Source organism: Aedes albopictus, chromosome 3 (genome assembly GCF_035046485.1).
Source record: "Aedes albopictus strain Foshan chromosome 3, AalbF5, whole genome shotgun sequence".
NCBI lineage: Eukaryota > Metazoa > Arthropoda > Insecta > Diptera > Culicidae > Aedes > Aedes albopictus.
In genome coordinates this window covers 28,961,667-28,982,277 of record NC_085138.1, presented here as the reverse complement: position 1 = coordinate 28,982,277, position 20,611 = coordinate 28,961,667, and the positions used below count along the sequence as shown (strand labels likewise).

The 20,611-nt window shown below is 39.1% G+C and overlaps 2 protein-coding genes across 4 annotated transcripts in view; both read right to left on the bottom strand.

Annotated features, from left to right (window-relative positions):
* The window catches only part of LOC115263428 (vitellogenin-3), a 54,823-nt gene that overhangs the window by 5,143 nt on the left and 29,069 nt on the right, over positions 1-20,611 (bottom strand). The window lies entirely within an intron of this gene.
* LOC134291370 (uncharacterized) lies at positions 5,324-6,147 on the bottom strand. Of its 2 annotated transcripts, none has more exons than XM_062859041.1 (3): positions 5,825-6,147; positions 5,677-5,766; positions 5,324-5,612 (listed from the first exon to the last, which is right to left on the bottom strand). In XM_062859041.1, the coding sequence occupies exons 1-3, from the start codon at positions 6,038-6,040 to the stop codon at positions 5,400-5,402; spliced, it is 519 nt and encodes a 172-aa protein (XP_062715025.1). In that variant the 5' UTR covers positions 6,041-6,147; the 3' UTR covers positions 5,324-5,399. The 2 variants fall into 2 exon arrangements, with proteins under 2 accessions (XP_062715025.1, XP_062715024.1); XM_062859040.1 differs by having other exon boundaries at positions 5,329-5,615.

Sequence of the window (20,611 nt, the reverse complement as noted above, 5' to 3'; positions counted from 1 at the left end):
TCTGTTCCAGTTCCTGGAGGAATCCCTGCAGGAATTCCTGAAGAAACCCCAGGCGGAATCCTGGAAGCAATTCCAAGAGGAACTCCTGATGGAATGCTAAAAAAAGTTCCTGGGAGAATCCTTGGAAGAATTTCCCTGGAGTTGTTCCTGAAAGAATCATATGTATTCATTTAGCCGTTGTTAAGGTTATCAAAACGTATTTTATATTCTGGGATGTTCTAGGTGTTCCAAACTGTCCCATAGTGAAGTCCTTCAATTCTACAAGAATAAGGTTGTGTATTTTCGCCACCAATAATAGCATTGCATAACGTACTGGGATCCGTAAAGCTCTTGATATCTACAATATCATTTATAGACACTATAGGGATATTCCAGGTCAGCCAAACTACCTTGTAGTTCAGAACTTCAGGTCTACACTCGTATCAGTAGATATATTTGTTATACTGAGTAACGTTGTATAATCAACCATAGTTACTGGAGCAACCTGAAGTCAGCTAGCTTATTGGAAACCTTTGGAACATTTAGGGTCGTCCAAACTGTTATATAATGAAGTCCTTCAAATCTACGAGAAAAATTTAATGTGTTTTCACCATAAATAGTAATATTGCATAATCTGCTGGGATCCGCGAAGCTCTTAAAATCTCAAATGTCATTTAGAGACACTACAGGGATATTCCAGATCAGCCAAACTACCTTGGAGTTCAGGACTTCAAGTCTACACTCGTAATAGTGTCCATATCTGTTATAATGAGTAACGCTGCATAATCAACCACAGTGACTGGAGCAATCTGAAGTCTACTAGCTTATTAGAAACCTTTGGGACATTCAGGGTCGTCCAAGCTGTTCTAGAATGAAGTTTTTCAAATCTACTAGAATAATTTTATGTATTTTCGCCACAATTAATAGTATTGCATAACCTGCTGGGATCTGTGAAGCTCTTGACATCTACAATGTCATTTATAGACACTATAGGGATATTCCAGGTCAGCCAAACTACCTTGTAGTTCAGAACTTCAGGTCTACACTCGTAACAGTAGCCATAACTGTTTTACTGAGTAACGCTGCATAAACAAGCGCAAGACCTGGAGCAATCTGAAGTCTACTAGCTTATTATAATCCTTTGGGACATTCAGGGTCTTCCAAATTGTTCTATAATGAAGTCCTTCAATTCTTCCAGAAAAGCTTTATGTGTTTTCGTCATGAATTGTAAGTATTGCATAATCTGATGGGGCCCGTGAAGCTCTTGAAATCTCAAATGTCATTTACAGACACTACAGGGATATTCCAGATCGGCCAAACTACCTTTGAGTTCAGGACTTCAGGTCTACAGTCGTGACAACAGCCATAACTGCTCTGCTGAGTAACGTTGCATATTTATCCGTGGATACTGGACCAATCTGAAGGCTACATTTTTTTATTATTATAAACCTTTGTGACATCCAGGTTCGTCCAAACTGTTATATAATGAAGTCCTTCAAATCTACAAGAACAACTTTGTGTTTTCACCATAAATAATAGCATAGTCACAGCTAATCACGTTCGGAAATTTTTACCGAAATCTCAACCGCTGAGCGTTCGGTAATGGATTTTTAACGAAATTCTGTAAAAAAATAACAATTTTCGGTAAAATGTTATCGTTTATCTGTCAAACTCTAACGAACTTCTGTAAAAGTTGCTACCTTTACCGAATTTTTCCTGTAAAACAAACTTAACGGTTGAGATTAATATCGGTAATATCAGCTATATCTGTCATACTGAGTATCGTTTCATAATCAATCGCGGGTGCTGGACCAACCTGAAGTATTATTATGAACCTTTGGGATACTGAGAGTCGTTCAAACTATCCTGAAGTTCAGCTCTCGATAGTAACAGTATTGATTCTCACAATGAACTTTAAACTGTAATCTGTAATCCGCCTGGCATATCATGAGTCATTTCAAGATAGTTTTGAGATATTCCAGATCAACAACACTACTCCGAAGACCATTGCTTCAGGTCTACACTTGTGATAATAGCTTTTGCCACTACGTTAAGTAGTGTTACATAATTCACTGTACTTACCAAAGTAGTTAGAGGAACAATAAGCGTTGTTATATATTTTTGGGATATAATGGGCTTCCTTACTGTTATAAAGGAAGAGACGAACCAGCCAAGCGCTGAAAGTCTCTTTAATAAAGACAAATCAATCAATCATCCTGTTATAAAGCTAAGTTGATAAAAACAACCACTGTAACTTTCAGAAGACTTACTGGACATGATAGATTACAGCTTTTAATGAAAGAAGCTACGGTTACACCCGTAGACTTTAAGATCTAAACTCAAGAACAGTTTGGATGACCTAGGATTTCCTGACTGATCTGATTCGGTCTATTAACCTTTCAGAAGACTCACTGGACATGATACATAACAAATCGTAGCTTTGTATAATGAAAAAAGTTACCGTTACACCCGTACATTTTAGGATCTGAACTCAAGAACAGTTTGGATAACCTAGGATATCCCGACTGATCAGATATTATCTATTTACCTATCAGAAGACTTACTGGACATGATAGATTACAAATCGTAGCTATGAATAATTAAAGAAGTTACCGTTACACCCGTAGACTTTAGGATCTTAAATTAAGAACAGTTTGCATGACCTAGGATATCCTGACTGATCTGATACTGTCCATTGAACTTTTAGAAGAGTTACTGGACATTATGGATTACAAATTGTAGCTTTGTATAATGAAAGAAGTTACCATAGCACCCGTAGACTTTAGGATCCAAACTCAAGAACAGTTTGGATGACCTAGGATATCCCGACTGATCTGATACTGTCTATTACCCTTTCAGAAGACTTACTGGACATGATAGATTACAAATCATAGCTTTGTATAATGAAAAAAAATTACCGTTACACCCGTAGACTTCAAGATCTAAACTTAAGAACAATTTTGGTGACCTAGGATATCCCGAATGATCTAATATTGTCTAATAACTTTTCAGAAGACTTACTGGGCATGATAGATTACAAATCGTAGATTTGTATAACGAAAAAAGTTACCGTTATACCCGTAGACTTAAGGATCTAAACTCAAGAATAGTTTGGGTGACCTAGGATATCAAGAAAAAATATTCTGCATAATATTCTACCGTTTTTATACTATTGACCACCAAAACTATCGAAAAACGTAAAAAAAACTGCATAATAATGCATGGCAAAATTCCGGCTTCAAAGGGTTCCTGGAGTTCCTGAAAGAATTCTAAAAAAAAGTTCCAGGAAGAATCTTTGCAGGATTTTTTAAAATAAACCCTGGAGTTGTCCCTGAAAAGAACACAGTAGAAATTCACGGGTGAATCCCTGGAGGAATTCCTGAAGAAATCCATAAATAATCCCGGAAGCCATCCCATTAATAATTCCTTAGAAAATCCCAGGAAAGCTTTCTTAACAAATTTCTGGAAGAATTTCTGTAGGAATATCTAGGGAAAAAAATATGCAGGAATCCGTGTCTGAAATAAATTATGGACGAATTTTATTGTTGAAATCTTTGAATGGACTCACAAAATTTAGACATTTAATCAAGCTTGTTATTTGGTAAAATTCTATGATAAGATTGAAATGGTTTTCCTGGAGAAATACTTAGTGAAATTTCTTGTGGTTTTCGAGTAAAAAAGGTTTGATAATTAAGGATAAAAACCCCTTTCTGGCTACGCCCATGCTGTGAGCCCGGTTTTTGTCATTTTCAGTAGTAAACATGATATGGCAAACTCGTTTATCATGCCTCGAGCATGTGTGCTTGTCAACAACGTCATTGCAGCTACTCGTCTCTGTAGTAACTAAATGTGTAGCAGAGATATTAGGCTATTATGAATGAAGCTGAGTAAATACTCTTTACTCAGATCTCTGTGAAGATTCACAGAGATTTGCTCCACGGCTTCACATAGATTTAGTAAAGAGTATTGCCAGTTGCGAAGATTTAAAGATTCCAACGCAAATAAATAATTAGGCTTATTTTCAGCGTAGGTTCATTATAAATGTTTGTTTACAATGGAAAACTATCACCACATGTGTACGTAACAACACAGCGTAAAATATTCACCAGGACGCGGTCTGTTTTCATATCTGTGGGCCCACGCAAGAAAAATCTACGCAACTAATTTTCGCGCAGGAGTCTAAACAGGTGGAATCTCCGCAATATTTACTCAACTTTATTCATATGGCCTATGGATTACTGCACGAATCTATACTGGCCTGCTTACTCTCACACGAAATTTGACGTTTGAGAAGTGTCGGCACCGCTCAAACGTCAAATTTCCTGTGAGAGTGAGCAGGCCAGCAAAAAATCGTGCAAAAGTTCATTACGTGCTATTACAATTGTTGGGAATCTCAACAGGAAATGCTTCTATTTCACAGCGTAACAAAAAATAACTTTTTGTCTGTCTCAAGAGCAAACTTATGTGTCTCCGAAGGATTTTGGGCCGCTGAGTCCGAATCCGGGCTCAGATTTGCTCTAACACGTCACAATTTTGAGCTATACCTCAATTTATAGGGCAAAATATGCGATTTTGGGCTTTTTTGACTGCAAGCCATTAAGCAAGGAAACATTTTTTTTAAGCAATCAAAAGGTTAATTGGTCAATTAACATCTAAATTAACGACTCATTCAAAATATTTCGTTTTACCAAATCGAATTTGATAGTTTTAAGCGATTTATGTTAAGTACGATATTTCCCATACAAGTCACCCACCAAAAGTTGCATGCAAGTTTTTATACTAACATAAAATGCTTAAATCTATCAAATTTGATTAGGTAAAACGAAATATTTTGCATTAGTCGTTAGTTTAGATGTTAGTTGACCAACTAACCTTTTGATTGATTAAAAAAAATATATCCAAGCTTAATGGCTTGCAGTCAAAAAAGCCGAAAATCGCATATTTTGCCCTATACATTGAGGTATAGCTCAAAATTGTGACGTGTTGGAGCAAATCTGAGCCCGGATTCGGATTCAGCGGCCCAAAATCCTTCGGAGACACATAAGTTTGCTCTTGAGACAAAAAAATGTTGCGCTGTGTTTTTCGATTTATTTGTTGCTTGATAAACCATCCCCTATGTGTTACATAAAAGTTCTTAAAACAATTGACGCAAATAAAAAAGTTGGGTTTTCTTCAGATAATTAAAGTTTTATATTATGGATTTTTCTCTTGAACTATTCAAGTAAGCAGTAGCACGATATTTTGACTCATGGGGCTACTGTACGGTCAATATAGAGCATATCAAAAACCATAAAGAACTTTTTTTCTGCTTGCGTGCTGATAAAATGCTATAAAGAAGCTAACATGTTCTACATTGGCCGTACAATAGCCCTATAAGCCCAAAAGGTCGAAATATCCTGCTAATGGTTACTTTGATGACATCATTTGGGCGTGGATCGTGCTTTTTTCGGTTCCACTTTTTTCACCGGCATCGTCGTCTGGCGCAGCAACTTGCACACTGGAATTTTGCATTGGACTGGCCCATCCGCAGCCTGAACATCCGTCACCTGAGGGGGCTCCAGTGGGGGGCTTTGTTCCGTTTCATGAATGGCTTCCGGTAATGCCTCCGGTGAAGGTGATCGAAGGTTTTTCGGCTGCTAAAAATGTTTTGCTGAATTGTCAATTATTTTGATACTAGACTTTATGATTATTTCTTACCGCGAGAAGATGCGCAATTTCTCTGAGACATTCTCGATTGTCTTCTAACTGTTCCATTATTTGAATAGCAGTTTGAGGAGCGATGTTGTTCTGAAGAAAACCGTTGTCAATTACACCAAATCATTCAACCGAGATCGTTCGAACTTACCCGCCTACGATATCGTTTAGCGCACTCCCAAGGAATAACCAAGGCGAGGAAGCCAATCGTCACCACAAGAGCACCAAACACCAACGACTCCGATCGGAAATTTTCATCCGTATCGAAAAAGAATTTGATCCTACGCCAAAGGTGCTGCCACGGGCCAACTTCTTCCTGGGCAACGAACAAGTGCCACGAGTGTCGAAGAAACTTCACGGCATCCATTTGGAATCATGGACTTCGAAACGAGATTGTATGGGATGTTCTTTTGTTCCGAAATTTGACAGAAACGTTATGATGGAAAATGTTTGGCTACTTCGATTTGGGTATGACTGTTCCTGAACACGTGACGTACTGCTTCCAAGCGGGAACTTTCAAGCGGAAGGCTCTGATAATAGTGAGGGAAGCCTCCAACAGCCAACATAACACGCTCGTTTAGAAGGACACCAAGGTAACGTGGTGACTGCTGACGCATTACCTGCTTCCCGAGTGGCCTCACCACTTCCTTTGTCCTCGCAAGGCAGGCAGGTTCGACAACACGCCTGCTTCCAACCGCACAGCAAGAACGTATCAAGAACTGATGCCGCGAGCATCGCGATTTGACCTCCGGAAGCCTAAGGCCTTACCAGCTAGGATACAGAAATACTTGTCTCCACCTGCTCCGGATCCCTTTCCATCCAAGTCCAAGGCTCGTGCAGTATGGTCCTATGGCCACCGCTACTTATACCAGCGAAAGTCTATTAGACAGACGTTATGTATCTAGACACGTCCTTCCGATGCTACTGCGTTGTAGGTAAATACTACACGTTTCAACATGTGGATCCATTGGTTTGACTGTCTTATTTTAGTGAATCACAGAGCAGCAACTACCATGTGCACGATTGTCTTCGCTTTGCACCATCTCATTTTTTTTAGTGAGCCAATTCCTATTTCTTGGAGCACATCCACTTCTTCACAACTGCGATAGAACCTTGCGGAGCTCCTGAGGTTATGTGAAAGCACTTCCGACCCACCTCTGTATCGTAAACTAGTACTCGATTCTGGAAGTAGAGGAATTCCACGGAGTCATGTCAGTCGATCCTGAGCGACCATTTCAAAAATATCTGAAACTTTGCACAGTTTTTCAATTTCATCTAAATCGCCATTTTTCGATATTAAACATATTAAACCTTCATATTCACTCACGACTAACTTTTCAAAAGGGTGTATGCGAAAATAGTTCAAAAATATTCTAAAAGCTGTACAGCAAAAACGGATTGTTCGGTTGTTATGAATTTTTCAGCAAAGTTAGATAACTAAATGATGATTCCTTAGAAAATATACACTGTAAAAAATTTCTTTTTTTACTTTAAAAAAATATGATCTTTGTCACAAAAACTCAAATATCTCAAAACCCTATCTTTTTACCAACGTCAATTTTTTAGGGGAAATGGCCCATTATATCAGCTATCTACCATCAAATTTTGGTGATGGTAAACTGATAAACAAAAAAGTTATGACATTTCAAACATTTCACAATTTTTACATTTAGTAACAAAAAAAATTTTTTTCTGTGTAAATTATTTCGAGAATTATATTTTGATGCTGATTTTATTGTAAAGGCTACCGTTGTTTCATGATATTTTTGTTTGATTATTCATAATTACTTTAATATCTATTTGAAACTTAGACGCGATCCAGTGTTGTGATCAAAAACATTGAGAGTGTCATACTTTTTATTGTACACAGCAAATAATTTTGTAATATCCAGGCGCGTAATTTCTGGCGACGTACCCAATTTCGAACGCAATTTCACTCTGTTGCATCGTTTTCCAACAATTATCACACTCACCATGTACACCCTGGTTGGCACTGGAAAGTGTCAACAAACCCATTCCTGCGAATATTTAGAAGCAGTATCATATTTATCACCTTCCTTCTAACTCGGTGAAATAGCCGAGAGGCAAGGGATATGCCTCACAATCAGCGGATCAGTGTACGAATCCATGCCAATATTTTACTTATATATGATTCATCTATCGTTCCGGTTCTAGCGATTGCTAGACCTCTGTCAAGCTGCGGCGGCTAATTTGCTACGTGGAAAGGATGTAATTTGTACATCACTTTTACGACGCGACTGATGTGCAGCGAAAATGATGTGATATCACAAGATTTTTTTTGCTGTGTACGTGACTGGTGAAAAAATCCCTTGATAGTGTTGAAAAGCTGTTGATTATAAGAAAAATGGAATTAAACTTATTTTTAAGAGAAGAGCTGTATAATAAAAGTTTTATATACGCGTATACGTCTAGTTTATCTGCAAAAAAAAATTACCTCTTAAAGAACAGACTTTATGATCGGAAGAATGTGAGTAACTTCAACAACAACAAATGCATGAGAGGTACATACCATAGACAAACAGACGAAACGCCTAGAACAATTTTCGTGAAAATCCATCGCCCAGTTCACACTAACACCACCTGGTGGAAATGTTTCACGAAACACTGCGTTGTGCAATATCGTCATCAGAAGGCGCTAGTGTGAAACGTCAAACGCACGATGGGCGCTCTTCTGGTTATGAAAGCCACAACCAAGATTCAAAATGATCGTTAAAGGCGTGGTCAATGAAAATTTCATCAGTGTTACGTTTGTGTGTCTGTATACATACCATGACAATGCTCACGAAAAAGCAAAGAAATACTTCGCTATGGATATTAAAAATTTATTAGTAATTTTTTTCTTCAGCCAAGCAAACAACACCAAACTAGTCAATTAAAACTAATAAGTGATTTTGTTTATTATAATCTAACGAACAACATGAACAGTCGCTTTCTCAAAGGTCTTCAACTCAACGCTGTCTTGTAGACCGTTTGATGAAAAAAATGTTCAAAAGAGTTACGAAATCTCACCGAGAGCACCATAGATAAACTGAAAGAGACTGGTTATGCCCAAATGCCCACATTGAATACAAATTTACTTGCACGTCCTGCCGTCTAGACTTTGACAAACGAGCCATCTGTATATCATCGGTAAAGCAGGGCGCAGGAAGTTCTAAAACGACAACAACTGAGAAATTGCCAGAAGTGCTAAGTGCAGAGAGTCATGCCACCGCACCATCAGCGACATCTGTTTAAACAATTTAATCACGCCCCTTTTCAAAAATGTTTTGGAATATTCTTCAACATCTATACCCATTTCAATATTTTTAACGTTGCAAAACACGCTTTCAACATTCATCTTGAAGAAGAGGGAAAACACTTGTCCTCAAATGTAACAGCAAATTAATGAATAAGGTACACCGGGGCAAGTTGAAACGGGTGGGGCAAGATGAAACAGCGGGTTAACATGATGTTTTCTAATGATAATAAATAGTTTGATCGCCGTAACGCATAGTTTTTGATTCAAACAATCTTTTAACGAAGGATAAATTACCAAATTGTATTGAAATCTGTTTCAAAACTTCGTGTTTCATCTTGCCCCACCCACCCATTTCAACTTGCCCCGGTGTACCTGAAACGACTAATGCGCGGAGGGCGTGATAAAATCGGAACATTACTGTACATATAACATACATAATACATAATAAAAACAGCTTGTTTTACTCACGCACGGCCATTAACAATAAAATCAGCATCAAACTGCGATTTCCGGCCGAAATAATTTACACTAAAAAAAAATATTACTAAATGTGATAATTGTGAAATGTTTTAATTGTCATAACTTTTTTGTTTATTAGTTCATCATCACCAAATTTTTATGGTAGATTGTTAATACAATGGACCGTTTTCCCTAAAAAATTACGTTGGTAAAAAGATAGGGTTTTGAGATATTTGAGTTTTTGTGACAAAAATGATATTTTTTAAGATTAAAAAAGATTTTTTTTCACAGTGTATATTTTCTTAGGAATCACCATTTAGTTATCTAACTTTGCTTAACAATAAAATCAGCATCAAACTGCGATTTCTGACCGAAATAATTTACACAGAAAAAATATTTACCAAATGTGAAAATTGTGAAATGTTTGAAATGTTATAACTTTTTTGTTTATTAGTTTACCATCACCAAATTTTTATGGTAGATTGCTAATATAATGGACCGTCTTCGCTAAAAAAATTACGTTGGTAAAAAGATAGGGTTTTGAGATATTTGAGTTTTTGTGACAAAAATGATATTTTTTAAGATTAAAAAAGATTTTTTTTCACAGTGTATATTTTCTTAGGAATCACCATTTAGTTATCTAACTTTGCTTAACAATAAAATCAGCATCAAACTGCGATTTCTGACCGAAATAATTTACACAGAAAAAATATTTACCAAATGTGAAAATTGTGAAATGTTTGAAATGTTATAACTTTTTTGTTTATTAGTTTACCATCACCAAATTTTTATGGTAGATTGCTAATATAATGGACCGTCTTCGCTAAAAAAATTACGTTGGTAAAAAGATAGGGTTTTGAGATATTTGAGTTTTTGTGACAAAAATGATATTTTTTAATGTTAAAAAAGATTTTTTTTCACAGTGTATATTTTCTTAGGAATCACCATTTAGTTATCTAACTTTTCTGAAAAATTCATAGCAATCGAACGAACCATTTTGGCTGTGCAGATTTTTGAATATTTTTGAACCATTTTCACATACACCCTTTTGAAAAGTTAGTCGTGATTCAAAATTAAAATTTGATATCGAAAAATGGCGATTTAGATGGAACTGAAAAACTGTGCAAAGTTTCAGTTCAATAGAAAATCATGAATTAAAAAATTTGCTTAATTTTGATGCTGTTGCTTGGAATCGCTCAGTAACTTCCGAGAATTTTGTACAATAGGTACCCGGGCATCCTCAGACGCAGAAACGCAACGGCAATAGCCGCCCAACTGGTGGTATTGAACGGGTTCCTCACATCCAGAGTCATAGTAGCGAATCTCTCTTCTCTTACGCTGGAGCGCTACCTCGGCTGTCTTTGTAACCGACAAGATAGCATCTACAGGGTGCGGCAGGAAAAAATGCGAAAAGTTCAAGGCACTATTACACGCTAAATATGGGATATGTATGACTATTTTTTCATGACAGTGTATCAGTCAATGTCTATATTCTAGCACTGAAAAATAAAAATGAACATATTTGATGTTTAACATGTGGTAATGTAGGCCTAATAAGCGGATATCAATAAACTGCGCGCCCAATGGTCATTAAACAAAATGACTATAACAGTAACAAAATTAGCTCAAATTCGATGAACAACCAGACCACACTGATCCAGAGCCATGTAGTTTCACATACCAGATGAAATAAGTACATATATTTGATGATATTGTAGAGAAAATCAAAAATTTTGTTTTATCAGATGCGAAATTTAGCGACCTGTGTGATTTTCTGCGGTTTGAAAATTCTGGTTGTCTTCATCTTCAGGCGCCGCCCTGTAAAGGTTAGTGACCAAAATGGGAAATTTTTTAATTAACTTTTCAGAAAACTAGCCTATTATAGATCATGGAACGTTGAAACATAGATTGGGTCATGTCAAATGGACGAAAATGAGGTTTGAAGTTGAAAAACACTTTCGCATTTTTTCCTGCCGCATACTGTACGGTTGACCTCCCTTTCCGGGACCCTAACTGGTTGCTCGAGCGACCATTTACACTCTCAGTATGCTTCCACATTTTGTTGAGAATGATCTTTTCGAGCACCTTCCCCGCCTGTTGGTCTATATGCCGACGGATCTCCGGGCAGTATCCCCGCCTTTGGCAATAGAACCAAGCTCTACCGCTTCCAAACCCCTAAGAAAACTCTCGTCAAGGAATTTCTGCATGCAGACCTGAACTTCCCGAGAGCCTCTGCAATAGCTACTACCAAGTTCGGAACTCCGTCCAGACCTGAGGCCTTACCTATGCTAAGGGTCTGTGTTATCCTCGAAAGTTTCTCATCGGTGACCCTCTCCTAATCGCCAGCCCCAATGCCCAATGTCCTACGAAAGGAGGCCAAGGGCTAGGATTATGACGCGGAAAAAGCCCCTCATGATCCCCTCCAACATCTCTGGAGACTGCTCTGTAGGAGCCATTACAGCTCTTGTCTTGGCCATCGCGATCCTGTAGGCATCACCCCACGGATTCGCTCTGATAGTGACCCTCAGCAATTTTCAGCGCGGCTTTTGCAGCGGCGAACAACTCCCGCCCTTCCTTTCGCTCTTCCTCAGTTCGTGCTCGCTGCATCCATCACCTAGCGCGTAGGCAGGCGCGGCGCAGGTCCGCAATTCCTTGAGTTCACCAGTAAGGTGGTCTCCCATTTCTAAAGTGAATTTGCCTAGGCATCATAGGCGCCAACTTAGGGGGGGCAAGCATAGGTTTGCCCCCCCCCCCCCCCCCAATATTTGACGATTTTTTAATTTTCCCATACCAAATATCCGACAAAACAGGCTTTGCCCCCCCCAATAATTTGACCAAGTTGGCGCGTCTGCTAGGCATGGTCGCATCGCACGCACGCGAGAGCGCCGCTAGCAGCTTCTCTGCTTAAACCGAGTAAGTTTCGCTCACGGTACCTTTTCTTTTCCTCTATCCGCTACCTGCTGTTGTTGTAGACGATACTGTAGCGAACTGTCAGCTGATCGCTGTAAGTGTAGCCATCGTCTACCCTCCAGTTCGAACTAGTTGTTACACTAGGACTACAGAAAGCAACGTCGATAATCGAATTTTGGTAACGACATTAGCTAGATCGACATCTAGCATAGCCAGTGTTCTAGCACGATCCGACCCCGCTGGTACGTAAAACGGCTTCCCTAGGCATTGGAGTCACCCGCTATTACCATCGACCTTCGCTTTGTCAGCACGGTCCACACATGTGCAGTCCAGCATCTGCGTAAACTGCTCAATCGACCACCGCGGAGGCGCATAGCAGCTACAGAAGAAGTTTCCGTTTACTTTGTCGACCACGAAGCCATCGTGGGATGTAGACATCAACTCCTGGACCAGGTTATTTACCCATCGTTCATTACGCCATTTAGAACCCACTTCCGGCGGATATTCGGTATGGCATTACTACAGTGGTTGTTCACTATTCAGTTGCCTTTCCTGCACTGTTAATTGTCAGCTGAGGCTCTAGGACATTTTGGACCTTCAGTGGGGTGCGTGTTGTAAGCATATTTGTCGGAACCTATCAAGCACATCAGCTACAAATCTTGCTACTGTCAAGGCCTTTATAGTCTCGTGACTAGTGTCCCGGTTCAAGACAATCCGATTGCTCATGTAACTCCAGCGGATAAACCGACTTTCTCACCTTGAGCTTACATACTGAAAAGGTCGTATTACCGTCCGCTACAGGTACCTGAACCAAGACTGCATTGGCCACACTTGCACCTAGCACTGTTGCCGCATTTATTGGCGCTTGAACTCGAGGATCATTTCGCTTGTACGAGTACGCCGAGTACTGCGTGTGTCAGAACCAACTTTCACGAACTTCCTCATCGCCTTCAAGACCTGTACGGACTCGTCTGATAAGGAAAGCGCCTCCATTGCTTGGTACCAGTCCTCCTGCCTGGAATCTCCTGTACTAACGGCTGCCTCGCACGCTGCTGCGATTGCTTGTCGTAAGACTTTGGCACTTTCAGATTCACGGGCTGCTACCGCAGTTGCCACGAGTTTATCATGGTCCTGTTTGGCCGCAATCGTTAATTTACGAAGTCGCAACAAGGTCTGCTTGAGGTCCTTGTTGATGTCCGACCTCGAGAACGCACAGCCAAAGTAAAATGGACTGAAAAAATGACTGAAAGGATTTTGCTCCCTAGTCGAGTAGATCGTTTTCATATAGAAAATAAATAGGTTGTGCACAAAGAATAATGCCGTTCAATCAAATCTATTGTGCCATGCTAACAAAAAAAAAAATTACTGATACCATTGTGGACATGCAGGGATTCTCGGTCTCCATAACAATGTTTGTCTTACTAAAATTCTTTTATGAGTCATACCACAATATTCCTAAATAATGGACGCAGTGGTCAAAAGGCTCTACAGATGAGGGATGCAAAAAATTCTTTTCCATTCTCGATAGCCGCAAAGCGCAATGACGTACGCTTACGAAAGCTGGCAGTTCTTGAACTGTGAACGCAATGAGATACGTATAGTATCTAGCCGTGTACAAAATTTCAAGTCAATTGGTTTGGAATTGACTGAGTTGTAGCGAAGAGTACCCAAAATACCGGCCGCTGCACAAGTGGTTCGCTACCCTACAAGCTTTGTTTGTTCGAAGAAAACAGGTCCTTGTTTTGGAAGTTTTACCACTCTACAATGAGTAACTAAGTCCGACAGCAGTGGGCTGTCCACCAAATGTGATTTGATCAAGCAATACATAATTATACTCAACTAAATTTTCTAAAACCAAGTTCATAGAATTATTAAACCCTTTAACAATTTTTTTTGTGGATATCCTAGGTCATCCAAACTGTTCTTGAGTTTAGATCCAAACGTGTACGGGTGTAACTGTAACTTTATTCATTATACAAAGTTACGATTTGTAATCTATCATTTCCAGAAAGTCTACTGAAAGTTCAATAGACAGTATTTAGATTAGTCGGGATATCCTAGGTTATCTAATGAGTTCGGATCCTGAAGTCTACGGGTGTAACGGTAACTTCTTTCATTATACAAAGCTACGATTTGTAGCCTTTCATGTCCAGTAAGTCTTCTGAAAGTTCAATAGCCAGTATCAGATCAGTCGGGATATCCTAGGTCATCCAAACTGTTTTTTTAATTTAAATCCTAAAGTCTACGCGTGTAACGGTGACTTCTTTCATTATACAAAGCTACGATTTGTAATCTTCATGTCTCATCATGTCCAGTAAATCTTCTGAAAGTTCAAAAGACAGTATCAGAACAGTCGAAATATCCTAGGTCATCCAAATTGTTCTTGAGTTCAGATCCTGAAATCTACGGGAGTAACGGTAACTTTTTTCATTATACAAAGCTACGATTTGTAATCTATCATGTCCAGTAAGTCTTCTGAACGTTCAATAAACAATGTCAGATTAGGTACACTAGGTAACGTAACTTCTTATAGCTCAACTAATGACAACAACGAATGTAGATTTCAAAAAATGAGTATCATAAAAGTCTTAACAACCTTAAATGTTTCAAAGGTACAAAACAATGCTTACTAGTCTTTGAAGAATATTAGTGAATAAAGTTCATTTTGTATTATTATTTAGTGAAGCATGCTAGCATTGCAGATATAAAACTGTGTACTTCATGAAAGATTGGATGACCTAAATTATCACAAATCTATCATGAAATGACCCTTGAAAGTTAAGAGGTTCATGCTTCCTATTTGGTTGTGTAACGTCACAATCTAAAACAAAATCACCTCATATTACAGTGGTTGTTTTTATCAACAAAGCTCCATAACAGTAAGGATGGCCCATAATTTCCCAAAAATATATAATCACGCTTATTGTTCCTCGATCTACTTTGGTAAATACAGTGCATGTAACACTACTTAACGTACTGGCAAAAGCTATCACAAGTGTAGACCAGAAGCTATGATCTCCGAAGTAGTTTGGTTGAATGTCTCAAAACTATCTTGGAATGACTCATGAAATGCCAAGGGGATTACATATTACAGTTGGATGTGTAATGTTACAATTCATAGTGAGAATAGCTACTGTTACTGTCAAGAGCTAAATTTCAGGATAGTTTGGACGACACTTAATGTCCCAAAAGTTCATAATAATATATAGTAAACTTCAGGTTGGTCCAGTAACCGCAGTTGATTATGCAACTTTACTCAGTATAGAATATACGGCTACTGCTACGAGTGTAGACCTGAAGTTCTAAACTCCAAGGTACTTTGGCTGTCCAGGAATATCCATATAGTTTATCTAAATGATATTTGAAATTTCAAGAGCATCACGAATCTCAGCAGATTATGCAATGCTATTGTTTATGGCGGAAACACATAAAGTTATTCTTGTAGACTTGAAAGACTTCATTATAAAACAACTCAGACGACCCTGAATATCCCAATGGTTTATAATAATTTCTAGTAGACTTCAGGTTGGCCCAGTAAGGCATCGTACACAAATTACGTAACGCTATAGGGGGAGGAGGGGAGTCCAGCGTTGCGTTACGATCCATACAAAAATTTTTGGGTTTTCATACAAAAAGCGTTACATAGGGGGGGAGGGGGTCTGAAATGGCCGATTTTAGCGTTACGTAATTTGTGTACCATGCCTAACCGCAGTTGATTATGCAACGTTAATCAGTGTAGTAGATATGGCTACTGTTACGAGTATAGACCTGAAGTTATAAACTCCAAGGTAGTTTGGCTGACCAGGAATATCCCTACAGTATCTCTAAATGACATTTGAGATTTCAAGAGCTTCACGAGTCCCAGTATAATGCTATGGCGAAAATACATACAATTATTCTTGTAGATTTGAAGGACTTCACTACAGAACAGTTTGGAACACCTAGAATATCGCAGAATATAAAACACCGTTTGATGTTCTTGACGAAGGTTAAATGAATACATATGAACGTTACCCATATCCAAATTCAGTTTTTAAAATAACAGGTATGTAAATTATTTCCTATCTCCAAACATTATGGTGTTCAGGATGTTCTATTCTATTTTTTTGAATATGTGAATTTATACAGCCGTTTCTATATGACCCCTCTGGTTCCAATGGGTTGAGAGCTTGTAACATATTTGACATTAAGGGGTTAAAAATGTCCAAAAACTTTGACATGCTTCCAAAAATACATTTTTGACCCCATTTCCCCAATTCCGAAAATCCAATCGTGACCTAATCAATCGGAGTTATTCCGCGACATGGGCACCTGCAACTGGTTCCGGAAGGTGCTCAGCAATTTATCCAGAAATTGTTTCACGGGTTTCCCCAAAAGTTCTTTTGAGATCCTTCCAGGAATTTTTCTGAAAATACTACAAATTAACCAGGGATTTCTCCAGTGATTTTTTAAGCATCCCTCCAGAGAATACTCCATAAATTACTCCAGAGGTTCCAGCAGGATTTTCTTCAGAGATCACTCCAGAAATACCTCAGGGATTTTTCCACGAATTCCTCCAGGGATTCCTTTGGGAATTGCTCCAGAAATTCCTCCAGTGATTTCTCCAAAAAATCCTCCACGGATTCTTCCAACAGCTCTTTTAGAAATTCTTTCCATAGATTCCCCCAGGAAATCCTCCAAGACCTCTACCAAGGATTCCCCCTGGAAATCCTCCAGAAATCCCTCCCAAAGATTCTTCCAGGATTCCTAAACGGATTTCTCAAAAAAAATCCTCCAGGGGTTCCTTCAGGAATTGCTCCATAAATTCCTCCCGTGATTTCTCCAAAAATCCTCCAGGGATTCTTCTAATAGCTCTTTTGAAAATTCTTCCATAGATTCCCCAGGAAATCCTCCAAGACCTCTACCAAGGATTCCCCCTGGAAATCCTCCAGAAATCCCTCCCAAAGATTCTTCCAGGATTTCTCTCTACGGATTTCTCAAGGAATTCCTCCAGGGATTAGCACAGGCATTGCTATGAGACTTCTCCAGGAGTTCGTCCAGGATTCTTCAATTAAATACTTCTTGGATTCCTTCAGTAAATCCTCAAGGAATTGCGACTGGAATTTCTCCAGGGATTGCTTCAAGAATTTCTCCTGGGGTTCAGACGGGAATTTCTCCAAAGATCCCTTCAGGCAATCCTCTAGTAATTCCACTAAAAATTCATCCAGAGATTCCTCCAGGAATTTCTTCAGAAATTTCTCCACGAATTTCTTCAGGGATTCTAAAGGGATTCCTCCCAGAATTCCTCCAGTGATTTCTCCAGGAATTCCTCCAAGATTTCTCCAAAAATACCTCCACTGATTCCTCCAAGAGCACTTTTAGAAACACCGCCACAGATTCCTTCAGGAAATCCTCCGAGACCTCTAGCAAAGGTTTCCTTCTAGAAATCCTCCAGAAATCCCTCCAAGGATTCCTCCAGGAATTCCTATAGGGATTTCTCAAGGAACTCCTTCAGGGGTTCTTACAGACATTTCTATGAGACGTCTCCCATGAGGAATTTCTCCCAACGGTTTCTCCTAGAGTCCAGGGACTTTTCTAAGAAATGCTAAGAATCTGCCAGGAATTTCTCCAGGGATTTCTTCAGGAATTTCTCCTGGGGTTTCCACAGGAATTTCTCCAATGAACCCTTCAGGGAATCTTCCTCCAGATATTTCTTCAGGAATTCCTCCAAGATTTTTTTACAGGGATTCCTCCAAGAATTTCTCTAAGGATTTCTCCAGAAATTCTTCCAGAGCTACCATCAGGAATTCCTCCAAGATTCCCCCCCAGGGATTCCTTCAGATTTTTTTTCCAACGATTCCACCAAGGATTCCTCCACTGTTTTTTTCAAGCATTCCTTCAGGTATTTGTCAAATAATTCCTGCATGAATTCCTTTAAGGTTTCTCTAGAAATACCGAAGAGATTCATCCAGGGAATCCTCCCGATATTCCTCCAGAAAATCCTTCTGAGATTCTTCCAAAATTCCTCCAGGGACTCCTGCAGAAATTGCTGGAGGAAAATCTAAAGTTCTTGGAGGGATTCCTAGAGCTCTTTCTGAAGAAATATCTAGAGGAATTGCTGGAGAAATCCCCGGAGGAATTCATAGAGGAGTTTTTGCATATATCCCTGGAAGAATTTTAATAGGAATTCTTGGAAATATTCCTGGAAGAATTACTGGAGGAATCTTTGGAGAAATTTCGAAGTAGTTCTCATAGGAACACCTGGAAAAATCTCTAATTTTGTTCCTGGAGGACTCTCAGAGCAATCCCTAGAGAAATCCATGAGGTCATGCTTGAGGTATTCCTGGAGGAATACCCGGGAGAATTCAGGGAGGAACTTCTGTATGAATATCTTGAGAAAACTCATAGGAAATTCTTGAAGAATCGAAAAAAAAATCCTAAAGGAATCTCCGAGCTTAAGCCGTCTGTCTATTTTCTGTGTTTCCAAGAGAGATCTCGTAGAGCACGCGCCGTACACTCTGAATTGAATCAAACCGGGCAATGACCGTCCGATGGTATGGATCTCATACGCTTGATACGCACTTAAAAGTAGATTCCTGGTGGAACTGCTGGAGGAATTCCTTGAGCAATCCCTGGATGTGTTTCTGGAGGAATTCTTGCAGAAATTTCTGGAGGATTCCTTGGAATATTTCATGGAGGATGTCCTGAAGGAATCCCTAAAGCAATTTCCTGAGTTATTCCTGGAGAAATCCCTTGAGAAATCTCCGAAATTTCTGTAGGAATCTTCGGAATAATTCTTGGATGAATCCCCGGAGAAGTCTCATAGGAATTCTGTTACGGGTATAAATATTTGTTACAATAATAAGACAGAATAATTGTTTAATGTGTTTAAAGTTCAATATTCGTTCGTTCCTTGTGCTACATGTTGAATTTTAACTTGTAAATATTACCCTAGTATTAATTAACATTTATAGGGTTCTAGCAGAATAGAGGCCCATGAATTGCAATCCTACTTCGATTGCCAACATTCAGGCCATTTCGGGCCGCGATTAATTACTAGAGTTGTAAACCTTTCCCTGGCACAGACTTCTAGTCATAGAGCTCTAGTATCGAAACCCGAAACGGGATGCCCGATTAGGATTAGTTTTCCTAGCCAAAACCAAGCTCTGAACACAGCAACAAATGATGTGAACTAAAAGGCAAACAGCCAACTAAAATACAATTCCTGGATGACTGATGGACACAAACCCTTACATGAAACCTCGTCATCCTGTGATCGGAATATGTTATCCATCTGGATAACAGGGCACATTTATGTTATGTGTTGCGCTGCGTCATTTGTGATGTCTCTAATTTATGCATTTATAAGGTTCTATGTGTTGTTATATGTTAATCCTTTGTAAATAATTTATTTTCTTTTATTTTTGTAACAATTCCTGGAGGAAGCTCAAAAAATTCCTGGAATAATATCAGGGAAAACCGTGGAAGAATCCCAGTGAGAATTCCTAAAGAAATCATGGAGGTATTCTTGAAAGAATCCTTGGATAAATTTCTGCTGGATTCCTAGAAAGGTTTCCTGAAGGAAATCCAGTAAGAAACTCTTGAATCCTGGAGGAATTTTTGGAGTCATAGGTAGCTAAACGAATTTCTGGGAGAATACCTGGACGAGTGCTTGGAAGAATCCCTGGCGGAATCCCTGAAGAAATTACTGCGGAGAAATTATTTGGAGTTATTCATATAGGAGAGTTTCAGGTAAAATCCCTAGCGGAATTCTTGAAGGGATCACATAAAAAAAAAGTTAGCAGAAATATACGTGGAGTAGGAGGTAGGACCGTGAGCAAAGGCGGGGGTTTCTGGGTTAAACTACCACCCACCCCTCCCCCTCTTCACTCGACATCTCTTGAGGTTGCAACAAATCTCACGCGAAAACGTTGCTTGATCGCGACAATTCCACGATCCGCGAATCTCAACATCGGCTATGGGAATGCGGTGAGAGTTCATCGGTGTTCACTCACACCGGCTCTGTTCATCGCGGGAATCGGATGACACGTCCGATCCCACTTTTTTACCTTATTCGACGTGTAGAATGAGTACATAAATAAAAAACAAAACGAGGAGATATCAAGTATTGCAAGTAACAACATTTGACAAAACTTTTTGATGTACATAGGACAATACATTACTAAACGATCAAAAAAAAAACGATCAATTCTGACTATACATGTCAATGGTTGCTCCTCCGTGATTGATCTGAACTGGTACCAGTTGCACTGAGATCCAACTGAATAAGGGGCTGGGACATTCCACTTATTCTCAAAGTGCAATTTTAGC

Bases quoted from the DNA above. Each gene is read 5' to 3' on its own strand.
- LOC134291370 (XM_062859040.1), bottom strand. From the start codon at position 6,040: ATGGATGCCGTGAAGTTTCTTCGACACTCGTGGCACTTGTTCGTTGCC. The intron at 5,767-5,824 runs GTAAGTTCGAAC...GGTTTTCTTCAG, and splicing joins CTAAACGATATCGTAGGCGG to AACAACATCGCTCCTCAAAC. The intron at 5,616-5,676 runs GTAAGAAATAAT...AAACATTTTTAG, and splicing joins AAATTGCGCATCTTCTCGCG to CAGCCGAAAAACCTTCGATC.